This window comes from Poecilia reticulata, chromosome 13, assembly GCF_904066995.2.
Source record: "Poecilia reticulata chromosome 13, P_reticulata-male-v2, whole genome shotgun sequence".
NCBI classification, from domain to species: Eukaryota; Metazoa; Chordata; class Actinopteri; order Cyprinodontiformes; family Poeciliidae; genus Poecilia; species Poecilia reticulata.
In genome coordinates, this window is record NC_088842.1 from 28,300,981 (window position 1) to 28,316,614 (window position 15,634).

General features: G+C 38.0%; 2 protein-coding genes across 3 annotated transcripts in view; both read left to right on the plus strand.

Moving 5' to 3' along the window:
- gab2 (GRB2-associated binding protein 2) overlaps positions 1-3,674 on the plus strand; it is a 46,276-nt gene extending 42,602 nt beyond the window's left edge. For both annotated transcript variants that reach the window (XM_081614396.1, XM_008426405.3), the window contains exon 10: positions 139-3,674. In XM_081614396.1, coding sequence (XP_081470522.1) covers positions 139-282 — 144 coding nt within the window. In that variant the 3' untranslated portion in view covers positions 283-3,674. The remainder of the gene's footprint in view (positions 1-138) is intronic.
- A 4,203-nt stretch (positions 3,675-7,877) lies between these two features.
- Positions 7,878-15,634, plus strand: part of maml2 (mastermind like transcriptional coactivator 2) — a 53,502-nt gene continuing 45,745 nt past the window's right edge. The window contains exon 1 of the mRNA XM_008426407.3: positions 7,878-9,360. Coding sequence (XP_008424629.1) covers positions 8,932-9,360 — 429 coding nt within the window. The 5' untranslated portion in view covers positions 7,878-8,931. The remainder of the gene's footprint in view (positions 9,361-15,634) is intronic.

Consider the following 15,634-nt stretch of genomic DNA (forward strand, 5'->3'; position numbering starts at 1 on the left):
GAGCTCCAGCAGTACTAATAATATTACAGGGCCCTGTATTTGTAGAATAAATTCATGCCACCGTTTGTTATTTTCTTACTGCCGTGTTGTCTAATCTCCAAACAGACTCCTAATTATCACTTTCTTCTTACTTCGCAGCCCTCCACATCCTCTGTGACGTCTGATGAGAAGGTGGACTACGTCCAAGTGGACAAAGAAAAGACGCAGGCGCTTCAAAATACGATGCAGGAGTGGACCGACGTACGGCAGTCAGCTGAGCCTGTCAAGGGCGTCAAATCCTGACACTGACTCGTACAAAAATCGAAGAACTGAAATCCCTTGTTAAGTCTCCAGGATTATGCTTGGATCACTACCATAAATAGCAGTTGGACTTGTGTAAGACTTAAATTTCGGGGCAAAAAGCCATAATTATCCTATGCCTGTTCTCTCTGTGATAATTACTTCTGCAGTGCACTGCTAGCATGCAGGATATCAGGACATACAGGTAAAAGCAAGCTGCCAAAGCTTTAAAAACAGACTGTTGGAGTGTATAAAACTATCATATTCAACCATCACTCCGGTTCGCTCGAATATATTGTATGATTAAACCTGTCCCACCAGACCTCAGCAGATATTGGTTGCATCCAGATGGTAATTTACTCTGAGCAGCAGCGCTAGCTAACTGGTCGATAACTATATTAATATACTGTGACAGTCTCAGGTCTCAGGAATGCCAAGAAGCTCTCGTATTTGAACACACTCTCTCCCCCCCCCCACACACACACACACTTCAATCTGTCATTTGTGCTGAGTCTTGCAGTAGCAGTAAGGAGGAGATTATTTTCACTGCAGGCAATCATTTCAGCTTAGCAGTGCATGTCTGGCAAGAGGAAAGGGGAGACAGAAAAATAGCCATTCAAATATGCAAAAGGCCTGTGTCAAGATTACCTAATGATAACTGCACATGACGGTTGCCTCAGTTTCAATTAGGTGAGAAACCAAACCAGATTTAGAAGCTGTCAGGCTCAGGATGGCAATCCAATTATTTCCATGTTGCTATCGAGTTATTAGTGTTCAGATGAACAGAACTAATGAAAGGAAAAAAAAAAACTTGTAGGGTTCTGAAGGGCATATATCATTGTTGTTGCAGCTTTTTCAGTGAGTTAAGACTCACTGAAAAAGTGAGTCTTAACTCACTTTTTTAGAATAAACCTAAACCTTAGTTTAGGTTTATTCATGTCTATGACTAAAATCAAGAATTTGTACAAAAGAGTGGAACAAAACAAAAGCCAAAACCCATCCAAGAAGGAGACAATGTTCTATTTGAGATGCCAAAGAAAAAGAGCTACAGCAAATTATCCAGCTTGTATTTGAATTCATAAAGCCAACATTCATATAGAAACATATTCAAAAGATTTTGCCCTAGAGCAGTGTAGAGGACATCTAAAAAATATGGGCTCTCTATAGAAAGATTTAAATAACTTCATTTCAAAAGTCAAAACTTATGATACTGGATTCAGATTGATATTGCAATTTCTGTTGCGGTTCTGATTAAGTAGTTACTCTGATGTGCTCAACCATGTGTTGGCACATTTAAAAAAAACTGAATATGGCTATGCAGTAGTTATGCTAGTCTCATTTTCCTCCACATAATCAGTCTGTGTATTAGTCATGAAGGTTCAACTGCACCAAAGTGAGGTAACTGGATGTTAAGATAGTGATATAGAATCAGACTGCAGCTCTAATCAAATACCGTCACCTTCATTTTTCTCAGACAGAGAGAAAACTCGAGTCACAAATGAAGCTAGTTATTTCAGGTAAAAAACACACAGGAGATCGTTTGTAAAATATTGCTTTTGAGTTAGCCCAATATGTGGAAATCAGAAGATGCCTTGCACTGACTGAACACATAAAAAGTAAAAGCTACTGTAAAAGAAACCGCTATATTGCCTGGAGAACTTTATGCTCACAAACAACAGCTATAGTTGCCTTGGTGGCCTGGCTGTTAACTACCTGCTCAAGCCTGTTTTTCGTGGCCACGGCATGAATTGTGATAAGTCCTCTTCCCTAAAGTTTCGGTTGTTCAAGCAAAAGCGCTCCATTTGTCGCTTTTTCTTGCTTGCCATTAGGCGGCCAGACATCCATGTGTTGTTAGTCAAGAAAACAGTCTGCATCATATGTACAATTCTCCATCAGTCACTCCTGAAACATCATCATCCATATATGGTACTCACTTCATGGTTCCAAGTGGCTACAAAGACAAAAAAATGCCATACTTTCAATATTTAGAGGTTTTATGGTTATAAAATATATTTTCCCTTTAACGTATTTTCACATGCAGCTCCATGCAAATGTGCACTGACCAAAAAACCTTAGTAGGTAGGTGGGAGTAAAAATAAAGCAAGAGGTGCTCCATTACACAACTTATAGATGAATGGTAGCATATGTCAAGAATTCGCAGCATTTGCATCAAGCCTAACATTTTCCACACTACATCTCTGAACATTAATTATATGTAAATTATTAACATAATGACATATTTAAATGCATCTTGTAGACTGTTTGAAATTTGTTGCACTTGTCTGGTACAAAAAAGTGCTCTACATTAACACAGGGACTCATCAGTAATGATATTTGTATAAAACTGAGAAGTTAATTTCGGATACTTCTGTGTTTCTCTAATTTGCCTTATATTTTCATTTTATTTTAGAATGTAGTTCCTGCTGTGGAGGAGATTGATTATTGATTATTTTGTTCAGACCAGGACCACATTGTATTCAGAACAACTGAGTGATCAGTTTCTACCTGAAGTGAAGTCCAGTATTTCATTGTGGGCTGGAACCACTTATTAAGAAAAGTATGGCCGTGCAGTGCTGGATGGTGTTGTCAATTAATATTTACTGCTCATGTTTTTCTACACTTTTTACATTTGTTTTTTCAGAATCTTTTTAATCATTTTTATTATTATTGATTCACATAACCAAGTGTTATATACAAAACGGAGGCTAAATTTAGCAAACATGTGTTGTAGATTGTATTTAATTCAGCTTTGAATTCCAAAATAGGCTTTTCAAGAACCACTCATACATTTGGGATGGCTGGTAAGGCTGATAACATTCCCAGATGAACTGTGATTTACAAAGAGGGGAGAAAAGATAGAAGAAGAAGAGCTTGTCTACCTGTCAGTCTCTGAAGTGAAGTGGAGGTGTAATTTATTATCTGGAGATGCTCGCTGCGAGCAGGGGAGCTGTGTACGTGTTGTGGTAGATTGAGCCGAGTTATGTTCAGTGACAGCCTGGCAGTTCGAGACTGAAAACAATGCTCAGATCTACTGTCAGACCGATGACGTACTGTACTGATAATGATCTTTTCTTTTTTTTTTAAAGAAAACCACTGTTATTGCTACTACTGTAAAGCATTTGCAGACTGCTTGTGTGTTAACTTATTAATTTATTGTGTGTTTTGCAGTTGATAATTGTGAAAAAAAAAAACAAAGAAGAAAAACAAGTGAGGAAGAATTCCCTACTAACATTGATGTATATCTTCACTTTTTTTTTTTTTTTTTAAGAGTTTGAGAAGTTATGCAAGTGTGATTGCAACGTGGTACAGTTAATTTGGGATACACAAGTATACCTTGTCATTCCAATATTATGGTAGACTTAAACTGTGGAAGTAGAATAAATCAAGGAGTTAAACTCTGGTTGTACCATTCTTTTGGTTTCCATCATAATATCAATAAACTCACACATTTTTTGGACAGAACTGATATATTCTTCTAAGAATAGCAACTGTTGAAAGAGGCGCACCCACATTCATATTCCAATGAGCAGATTGGTTTTACATGTTTTAAAACAGCCACTACACTGTGACAATATAGTATGAGACAGATGATCGAGCTCCGCAAAAAAAAATCAAACCCAATAAATCTCGATTTATTTGATAAATCGAGGTGCATGGGCGAACTTCCACCTTGCTGAGGGTGAAGAGCTGATCCAGTGTTCCATAACCAGGACAAAAACCACACTGCTCCTCCGGAATCCAAGATTGACTGCTGTAATGTCAGAAAAAATGTAATAAAAAAACCCTCTTAAAATGTACGGTTTTGAAGCAAAATCTCACTGAAGTTTTTTTATGTCTATCTTTTAATTTGAGCACATTATTTCATTGAGTAAAAAAAAGGGGGAAAAAAATCAAGGACAAAAAATAGTCTGTCACCAGATGCACAATTATTACCATCAATACTAAGGTGTTTTTTTTTTTTTTTTTTTTTTATTTTATTAAACAATATCTTAATACAGTATTATTCTGTCTTTTCTTCATCTGAGTGAACAGGTGTTTTGTAGAATCTGAGGTCTAAAAGACCTGTAAAAATTTTTATTATGTCTGTTTTAAAAAAAAAAGAAATTTCTATTTCTATGCACTTGGATCTCCTGGTAAATAATTTATTTAGATTATGTAAACCCAAAATCATGCTAGAGTTGTATGTTAACAAAACCCCATCTCACTATGACTGTATAGCTGGATACACACAGTATCCAGCTATTAAATATGACAATATTTAATTTATTTATTTTTCTTAGCATGAAATAAACATATTTTCTGTCCAGGACTTGGCACTGAGTTAGCTGCTAACAATATTAGCACTCTGGGGACTACCAAGCTAGGACGTAAAAATAATCTTACCTTACACATAAATGCTTGTTTTTCTAAGTAACTGTCCAATAAAATATCTAAAAATACAATTTATCTGTTAAAAAGTGGGCGTTACAAACTCTGGCATTGTTAGTTTCAGCACCTCCCGTTTTTAGCCTATCATTGATGCACTTTTTTTTCGCCTTTTTCGTTAAGTTTTTTTATTTTTTTAAATGAACTCCCTTATGACAAACTACTTTCGAAACTCTAAAATATTGTTTATCTTTCCCACTATTAGAACAGTTAGAACAACCATACGACACAGACTTTAGGTATTTTGAAGCTGGACCAACAGAAGTAAACGGGCTGCATTTACTTCCTGCCCCCCATCTGCACTGGGTGACGGACGTTCTTGCTACTCATCTGAAACCCAGCATCCATTTTCGGTTTTTTGTTACAAGACTTTTATTTAAGATTCACCTGTTGTTTCAACCCACCTTTACTGTATGTTGCACTAAACCACAACCTTAGTCTGACCAACTGGTTGACATGTAGATTGTAAATAACAGTTTTTTTTTTCAGACTCTCTCTCAAGATGTCTTTCTCGCTACAAATTTCTAACATTGACACATTTTTTTTTACCTTCTTTACTGTCCGGCTTTGCTTGCTTTGAGGCAAGACACCAAAGCAAAGTGTCTCGCCTAATTATTAAAATACATTGACCTCCATGTTATGTCATACTCACAAACCAATTAAACAAAAAATCTTGTAAACCACTTACATGTTCATATATCTGTAATCAAATTATAAAGTAGATTCCATCCACTCATTTCCTTCTGTTACCTTGGATTCAGTTGCAGGTGTAACAGATGCAGGAGGAAAACTCAGGCATTCCTCTCCAAAATCACAATTTCCAGCTTATTCTTGGAAGACTTTCCCAGGACCAAAAGGGATAAATAGTCCTTCCAGTCTGTTCTGGATCTGCCTCAGAATCACTTCTCAGTGGGACGTGCCTGATAAAAACCCCAATGCCCAAGAGCCAAATGGATTGAACAACCTCAAATGACTCCTTTTGATGAAAATAGAATAGGAATTCATTGAAGAATAGGGTACTGCCATGACCCCAAGAGCAGAGATTAGGACGACTGTGGATGACTATAAATTAAATGCTGAATTTTCTTACATTTTTCTGTGTTGTATCATCCTAAAAAAATTCTAGTTTTAGGCTGTATGCAAATGTTTACCAGGAGTACTAACAAATTTATCTAAGTCTGTCAATTTGGAGCATTTTTCATAAGTACTTCCAGAAACAGATTGTTGTTGTTTTTATTGTGGATCAACCAGTTTGTCTGACCTGAACTAGTTAAACAATTTCTAACTCTCTCTCTCTCTTTTTAAGCTTTTTTTTTTTTTTTTTTTAAATAATGCTCTTAAAATAAATATAATTGATATGCCACTCCAAAAAGTAATTTTATTTTGAGTGCTTTTACTTTGCAAACTTTTTTCACATGGGCAAACTTTTAAAATAAAAAAAATAAAAATATATTGGCCATATGAGTTCTATTATGCTCTTACAGGAGAACCAAAAAATATTTTAAATTAAATTTAAAAGAACGCACAGAGCCACTTAAGTATGATGCCCCTTGTGGTGACATACCGTTAATACATATGTCTCTTCTTTTTAACGCTGACAGTAAATAAAATCGTCTTTGAAAAATGGGGGTGAGGCGTAGAACGGTGTTAAACTGTCAGAAACGCATTGAAGCTGAAAGTTACTTAAATTCACACTTTCAAAATCTAATTTCAAAATTCTCTTGAAGGTTGCTATGTTAGACTCTTTATTTCTCGATTTTCTATTCAATAATTCTTCATCTAGCCACTGAACAATATCTATGTTAAACATTGTTGCTAGCCTGTCTGCACAGGCACTGCTGATTGTTCCCCGTGTCTGCTGTACTATTCCCCTGAGGTAACCCACTTCAAAAATGTGTCGACAGTTATGCCGAGTGATTATGGAAGTGGCTTTTTTCTTTCAAGAAAAAAGGATTTCTGAGACCTATTTTCAGTGGAAAAAACCCCCAAAACTACTGGTAGGAGAGACAGATCAACCAGACCTGACTGAGCAGCAGTTGGATATCCTGAAACCACAACGTTAACAAGTGTAGCAACATGAACATGTCGTGAAATGCCAAGACCGTGGTATAGCTTTTCATCATAAACCTGCCTTATATTTCTCTGCAACTTTAATTCAGAACTGTCTTCTGATGTTCTTTGGCATTCATGATGATGTTTATATCCACCAATGTTCACTAAGATCCCTACGAAACACGCTCATTTACAGTTTTTGAAAAACGATTTGCCTCTTCACTCATGGGAAGGTTAAGCACTAACTCAAATTTTCTTCATTTGTGCTTGACGGCTCTGGTTGTGGTTCACTGAACTCCCAAAACCTTAAGAATACCTTTGACCCTTTGTAACCTTTACAGACTGATGCATGTTTTGCTTTTGGAGGTTAATTCACAATTAAATCATCATTTACAGGGGATCCCCAGGATTCACAGGACTACAGCTGAAACGAAACAAAACTACTGGTAAGAGACAAATACTCATATAACTTGAGTATCTTAATAGTTCAAACGCCAAATACCAGAAACTGATATCCACAGTCTTCCTAAAATCTGCTTTTGGGGTTACAGCCAAACACACCAAATAAACTGAATGATGCTCCTGGATTTGTTGCCTTGCGAACGCCAGCCAGTTGCTTGTCAAGTAGCTCTAGGTCTATATATTTCAGCTTCTAAAGTTGCATTTTCTTTTGAGTTTTTTGGATATACTAAAAATTATATCCAATAAAACATGTAAATCAATTGATTTTTCATGAATAAGTTTGAGTTACAATCCACATAAAAATTAAATAACTGTTCTTTTTTTCTAGTTTTTCTTGCCGATTCCTCTGGTATAAAATGTTGCTTGATCATCTGAAACATCAAAGTTTGAAAGAAAATGTCGTTTTCACAGCAGAAATCAAAACACAGAGACTCTTTTTTTCTTTTTTTTTTTTTTAGCTTTTTTTGTCTGCTGATGAAAGTTGATTGCACTGAATTTTATTTAATGATATGAGAATAGAGAGGGTTGAATGCATAAGCATGCCACACTTTTTTAGATTTTATTTGTGTCCTTTTGCGTCTACTTAATGATTATATGCTTTTTTTTTTTTTTTGATCTATCAGAAATAAAAAAAAAAAAAACACCGTCTAGTTAACAGCAGAAACCCAAGACGATTTCGCATGGAGCTGAACTTTTTCATCAGCTACTGAATTAGTCATGTTTGAGGAACATTAATGAGATTAATCCCCCTCTGCCATGGTGCTTTCCTTGAAGGATAATTCTCCAATCCTCCACTAGAGTGCATTCACACCCGGCTTCATCCGTAAGAGTGCACCATGTCAGAAGAGGAATGTTCATACAATGAGGGTCTGTGTATAGTAGCTCTGGTATTGCCTCGGTCTACCACACGGACAAATGATTGTCAATGGACTATTGAGACGAATCTTAATCGGTTACTCTAACGGCTCCACGCGTTTCGACCTCCTGTGTTTCCCCCCCCCCCCTCTTGCTTTGCGATCAAATTCCTCTCTGGATGGAGAGAAACAAAGGGAGAAAGGACTAATTTCCAAACAACAATGCCGTGAGTCTTGGAAGTTTTGTGGATTCGGTGTCTTTATGTGCTTGCTTCTCTCGCTCTGGGAACGAACCGCTCACTCCCATATTCTCGGCTCCTCTGACGGTCGCACTCTTTCGGCTTTGCGACGGGTGTAACACACACACACACACACACACACACACGCACACACAGCTTTCTCGGGCTGAAAATGTAGCACGGACGGTGGGAGTGAAGTTGTGCGTGCCATGGTTTTGAATCATCGGAGGGATTCGCGTTGAATGCAGCCTGTTTGTCTCTGAGCAGAGGTCGCGTCGTTAAGGAAGAGAAGATTCATTCCAGTTGTGACCCCCACGACTCCACATGTTTGGAAAACATTTTACCCCGAAAGAGTAGGATGCTGTAACTTCGGGACTTTTTGCTCTTTTTTTTTTTTTTTTTTTTTTTTTAAGGCACATGAGGACAATAGTTTTGGAATTTTCTTACTTAAATGTTTGGTGTTTTCATATGGGAACTGTCACTTTAAACTAATATCCAAAATAAATAGGCCAGCATTTCAGTTTTTCCACATGGAATTCTAGTTAAATCCTTTACACATTGTTTTCTTGCTCTGGCTGAGAGGACCTCAGCTTTTCTAAACTTGTGAGGGACCAGCGGGCATGGGAGAGGCGACTCCCGCTCAGTCTGCTGCTGGTGCTGCTGCAGGGACCTTCGTGCCCATGCTGGGCGTCGGGCTAGGAGCCATGCCCGGCGGGGTGGTCGGCAACGGACCGATGGTGGCCACCTCCAGAGGAGGCTCCGCGGACCCCCAGCTGCACAACGCCATCGTGGAGCGTCTGCGCGCCCGCATTGAGCAGTTCAGGAGACACCACTCCACCTGCGAAAACCGCTACCAGAGGGGTCAGGCCGAGAGCTCCGACCGGGAGCACGAAAACACGCTGCACCTGCTTAACATTGTCCAACAGGGGCCCGGGAACCGAAAGAGCAAAGGGAGCCGGGGTTCGAACCAGCAACCTCCAGACTACAACAGGGCCAACGGGGAGCAGAAGGGATCAGAGGGCGAGCAGAAGATTTCCACCCGCATAGCGGTAAGTTGGGATCATCAGTCCACATGAATCAGAAATATTGTTCTGATTAACTCACCCAGTGTTTGAATGGGCCCTGAGCCAGCCCCTTCCTCTGGGCCCCAACAATCTTAAGGCTTCCATTAAGTTAAAAATGAGGTTTAAAGTCACCAAAATAGGGTGATTTTTAAAAAAATATTCCATAAATATGAAATTGTTTTAAATAAAATCTGTGCAGTGTAGATTAATCCAGAAAACTTGAAGAGGGGAGAAAAAAACGATAAATTTAAAAAAGTGCACCGCTACCCCCAAGACTGTGCCTCCCAGGGTAATGAGTCATATTTCCCATATTATAAATTCCCACTCAACTTAACCTTCAGTTGATAGTTTTGTTGGGGTGAAAAGATGGGGGTGGGGGGCTGCTAACTGAGTGATGGCTGAAACGATTAATCGGAGTTATTGTGATGAATCAATTATTGAAATTATTGTCAGCTAATTTAGTAATCGGTTAATTGTTAACTAGATTATACAGACTCACAAAAATACTGTTTGCTGAAAGAACACTCAAAGAACATTCAAAGCAATAATTAATCAAAAATCGCATAGAAGTATTTACATTTAAGATATTAAAAAAGTTTTAACATCACCTGGCTCACATTCTGTAAAAGAAATATCCTATTAATCACATTTTCTCTCAGTTGAACCCTACATATAGTGATGTTAAGTGACGGAGGAAGGACTGACATTGCAAGTGATCATTCACTAAAGGAATTTCATTTTACACAATAATTTGTTTATTTTTTATTTAAAAAGTAATTGTTCATAGATGTTTATTTGCTTTCTTTTTAAGTATTTCTAATACAGTTTAAAAAACTAAAGTGGTCAACAAAAACTCTGCAGAATGTGCCATGCTTTTCTTTTTATCTGATTAATTGATTAATCATCAAAATAATCAATCAAATAATTGAGTACTAAAATAATGATTAGTTGCAGCCTTAAACTGAGCTGGTTCAAGACATTGGCTAAGCTATGGTTCAGGGCTCCAATAGGCTATCAGAGCTCATAAGAAAGCTTAACTTCCCAAAGATCTCAAAGCTTCACGTTTGTGAAGTATTCCTCGAATTTCACCTGTGGGACAATAAAGTAACTCAGCTGCTTTTAAGTCTGTTTAAATATATTGCAATAAAAAAATATATACATTCAAAAGGGCAATACAAACGTTTAGGCGTTCTTAGTTGAAGGAGTTTTAGCTCCATTTCACCCATGAGACCAAAACCTACTATAAGACCAAAACATATTGCAGCATAACCTACAATGTATGACATAGTTTTGGGGTTACTGGGCCGTGGAGACGTTTAGAGTTTCCTCCAGAGTGTCGACATCTTCTTGCACTTTTGATTCAAACTGTGGGATGCAGGTGTGTGTTGCACTTAACCTAGTTAATACAGAACTTATCCAGTTTTGTGGTGCAGGAAGTTCAGTTTCTCTTTCTCAATAAGACAGCAGTTTTCAAATGATGGATTCAAACGGCCATTGCATGAATTATGTCTACTGCATGATGTATATTGTTCCATAATGACAGAGTTAAAGAATATAGAATAATTAGACAACATTTCTGTGTTCTCGGACTTTGGTTGGACTAACCATGCTGTACAGAAACAGTTGAGAGAGCAGTCGGTGAAATGTGAGATTTATCGTGTTGTTTTCTTTCATTGGGCATTTGGGAGTTCAGCAATGAGACTATGAATTATTTCCCAAGCAACATTTCAATATAGAGTCGAAGGGGTGAGAGTTTGCAGATGTTCTCTTTCCGAACGCGCTCGAGATGCCGGAGAGAAAAACAAGCAATGAAAAAAAAATTTTTTTCCAGTAAAACCCATAAAAACGCACTTTGGAAGGTTCTGCAGTTTGCTTTATTATTTTTTATCTGTGGAATGAAGCAAGACATGTTATCTCCTACGTATCCCACAGCTGCATTGACTTGAGACCTTATATTTATGATTGGATTTTACATGTGCGCTTTTCGCGTTGCTAAGTTAAATTCAGCTGCGAAACATGACGGGAGGTAAGACAGCAGCACCATGGATTATACTGACGGTCTAAAAGAGGTCAGGGAACATCATTATCATGCACCGTTTCATTTTTACTGATGTTGACTTGGGACTAGTGTGTTCTATATAAAACTGATGAGTGCAGCAAGATGTGCAGAGGAAATGAAGTCCTGGCGTACATGTTCATATAAAGCCTGAGGTTAATTTTTTTTCTTTTTTTTTTTTTTTTTTCCCTCAGCTTGTGATGATTTGGTGAAGCAGAACAGCAGTCGTAGCAGAAATCTCACATTAAGTGCTCTGCCTCTATCCATCACTGATGGAGCCAGTTAATGCTTAAATTGATCAAAAATAAGTAAATTCTGAGGGTGAGAACTACAACGCTTTGCAAAAGCATTCATCTCCGTTGCTCTTTTACGCATAACGTCATTTTGCAAATGAGTGTTTTATTGAGATTGTATATTAGATCAATACTCAATATGGTATAACTGTAAACTGGAAGGGAAATTATTATTTTTTAATTAATTTTGAAAGCATATATTTCCCAGAGACTTGTTGGGAAATGTATGTCATGTAAGATTAGGTAAGCGGCATTAGATTCTTAAACAATATCCCAAGAACATAACATGGGCCACAGTTCAATTCAAAATGGGCTGAACTTTACCAAAACATGACTGTCCAGCTAAACTGACAGGTTGGGCAACATAAAGAGCTAAACTGAACAGGCCTTGGTAACTCTGGAGGAGCTGCAGATGTCCATTGCTCAGGCAAGAGAATCTCTGATGGAACTGTTAGTCATTTTCTACAAATCTGTTCCTGTATTCTCAAAGAATCCGAGCTTCTGGTGATGTTATTTTAGGAAAAATCTTAGAAATTCTCCAGTTCTATTATGAGAATTTGACCTTGGGAAGATGAAGGTTGTTAACAAACTCTTTATTATTTATCATGGTGTAAACAAGGTGTGATCAAACATGTTGATGCCGTGTAGCAATTTATTTTAATTTTGCATAGTTCAATAATCATGACACTTTTCTGAATCCAGTATAGGCTGTATGACTGGTGCATTTCTTCCAATTTCCTGCTTTAGGTATTTGTTTTTTTTATTTCTTGCTTTCATGTATCAATCAGTCAAACTTAGCGACATGGCCAACCAGACGTCCTCACTGAGTTTCTGTCAAGTCTTCACGTAAAGTTGCTCCTGGCACCTGACTGAATCACTGTTAAATTGGGATTCTTTGGCAGGAATATTTAAGCTCTCTCTGAGAGGATTCTGAGAATCTTTGAGAATATGGGCGCTGGCCTTTATGGAGGAGTGGCAAAGAGGAAGCCATTGTTGGAAAAAAGAGCAAAAAGGAATCCCATTTGGAGACTGTCAAAAGCCATGTGGAAAACATAGAAAAGATATGGGAGAAGATGTAATCAGGACGTCTTCGCACATTTACACATGTGACCAATGTGCAAAAGCTAAAGGTGTTTCAAAAATAACTGCATGTTCATGGTAGAAGCATCCTGGGTGGAGCTTTTACTTGTTTCATCAGGGAATGTGACTGATGTTGAAGCTGTGCAGGTAAAGTGACAAAATGTAAACCGATTTCCATTGTGGGTTTACTTTAGGAAAGGAAACTGTGTAGTTTAACGTTTGTGTCTTTTTTCCAATTACCTCTGTGTAAATTGAAAATAGCTTTTTGCATATTTACCTGGGTTAATGCGACAACAGGTAACTTTTATAAAAATGTTTTTTACATATTTGTTAAAATATGAGGCAGATAATGTGTAAAAAAAAAAAATTAAGCTCCTCTCGCTCCTCATTGCAGTCCAACCGCCATCTGCAGGAATAGACTGCTCTCTGTCAGAAACAACCAGTCAGAGTCAAGGGGAGGGTCTTAGCGATGTCAGTCATTCTTGCGTACGTGCTGCTCTCACCCTCCCCCTTGCTCTTTACTGCGCTACACACATCGGTGGCGACGCTAGTTAGCATGGCTGCCAAAGATGGTGGACAAACAGTTTTCCCCACCATTAGCAGAGCTAATCTTGAGCTTGCTGTGTTGGGCTTTAGTGATGTAAGTTATTATAGTGCACGCTTCTCAGTTGTGAACAAAGGCATCAATAAAGGGCACATCTGTGGATGTTATTGACTGTTCACATTGTAATTTGCAACGGAACAGAAAACCAAGTGAGGGGCAAACAAAACAATAGATTATGGCTAGTTTATTGTGCAGAGTAAGCAGCACTTAACAGCAATGAGGCCAGATTAACAGAAGATATGTCTTGTAGTTAATTTTAGACATATTGGAAAGAAGAGATGAGAGCTTACTTATTGGCTTAGGGGGAAAAAAACGATTTCCCTTAATGCCTGCATGAACTCACTGAACGCTTTGGGATAGGTCATATTTTAGATTGCTGTTTTTTTTTCCTTTCTTTTTTTGTTCTAGCACTGGTTTCTCATTCTTTCCACTCATACCTGTATCGGTGGATGCGCCGAACACAGAAATAGGTCACTCAGTAGAGCTTACGAAACGTCAGCCCCTGTATTACATCGTACAGACATTTGTTTTCATCAGATGGGGATCCAGCATTATCTTACGCCGTCTGTCAGCGAGAGCGATAGTGGGTATGGAAACTAAGAGCTCAATGATACAGCCGCGCTAGCGTGCAATGCATTGTCATAACCTATTATAGTGTGCTTAACAAATGGCACTCTAAGCACCTTCTTGAAATATTTGCTGACCATGAAACTGTTTGAACCACAAGGCCCTCATATAAATGTTTAGAGCCACTGAATACATTTCCTGCACATGTTTACTTAAAGTCAAACAGGCCTTGAAAAAGCAGTAGACGAGGGATGCCTGGTGATTAACAGTCCTGCGTGCACTGGGAGGATTTTGTTATTACCCAGTGAAAGATCTGGGAATGATGGTCACAGAACTGAACGGACTAGAAGTTTTATTGTCTTTTAGCTTAAAACAACATAAAGTTGTGTTTTTATTCTGCTGCTATTTGTCACGCCTCAAAGAGAGAGACAGAGAGAGAAAAAAGGCAATTCTTTGTTTCTAATCTTTTTACAAATTGTTGAAAATAGGCAACTGGAGTCGTTTGCTTCTTTTGGCAGATCAGACATTTCCAACCAGAAGGTCAACGCTGTGGCAGCAGTAATCTCGACGCTCGCAGAGAGACCTCAGAGTTTATTACCACTGACGTAAATACAACTTCTAGCTGACCACCGGATTGACAGCTTAGTCAAATAGCGTGGAGAAAAAGAAAATCACTGCACTCTCTTGTGGTTTCTGTGGAGCATGGAGAGTTTGTGGGGCGGGGTTTGCGCGCTGTGAGTATTTCCTGGCATGCCAGGTCTGAATCAGAGGTGCCGGTTGTGATGTGAAACAATTAACCCAGGTTCATGGGAGCTCCACCCAGTTCTGGTCTTGGGTAAGCTGCAGGATTTTTTTTTTTCTCTTAGGAGTCACTGCTTGGAAGCTGATGTGGAATGCTGCTGGTGTTTTTATATCGTATGAGCAAACTGTAAATCAGATTTTGTTCCATTTGTTTAAATATTTGCCTACTTTTCTGAGTTCTTCATTTTTCTTTTATTTAGGCTTACTACCCATTTAAAATGGGTTTCAATATAACATTTTTGCCACAGTTTTACTCTTAAGATACTTTCAAAAACAAAGGGACACGTGGTTGTAAAGTACAACGAAAAACATATCAAAGTAGAAATTAGTCAATACTTTGTATTTTTGTTCTCTAGTTTTGTTTTGGTCAGAGCTTCTTCTTCCACATGTTTCCCTTGATCCCTTCCTGGTTTGTGGCAAACTTTAAACAAGACTTCTTTGCTTAATTTCAACAATAGCTTTTTCTCTGTGGACAAGATTTCTGGCACCCATAATTGAATTATTGAGAAGCAGCTTGAGATGCTGTGTACAGTCTAAACAGGTGACATATGAAGGAAACTTTTTGCACAGGGTTTTATTTGGAGTTTCAGCATAAATGGGGTGGAATACAAATGCATGTCATGTGATTTTTATTTGACAAAAAAAAAAAAAGACTTTCTCTAAACTATTTCCCACTACATTGTTTTGGTCTATTAAACAAAATCTAACTTAGATACACCAAACATGGAAAAAGCAGGATGGGTGTCTATAATTTATCTTGCGTGTTTTAAATTCTTGTTCATTCATTGTCTTTGACCCGTAGCTCTTCACAGATTTCACTAAACAGAAAGTGTAGACACATCAGGGAATATTGCTCAT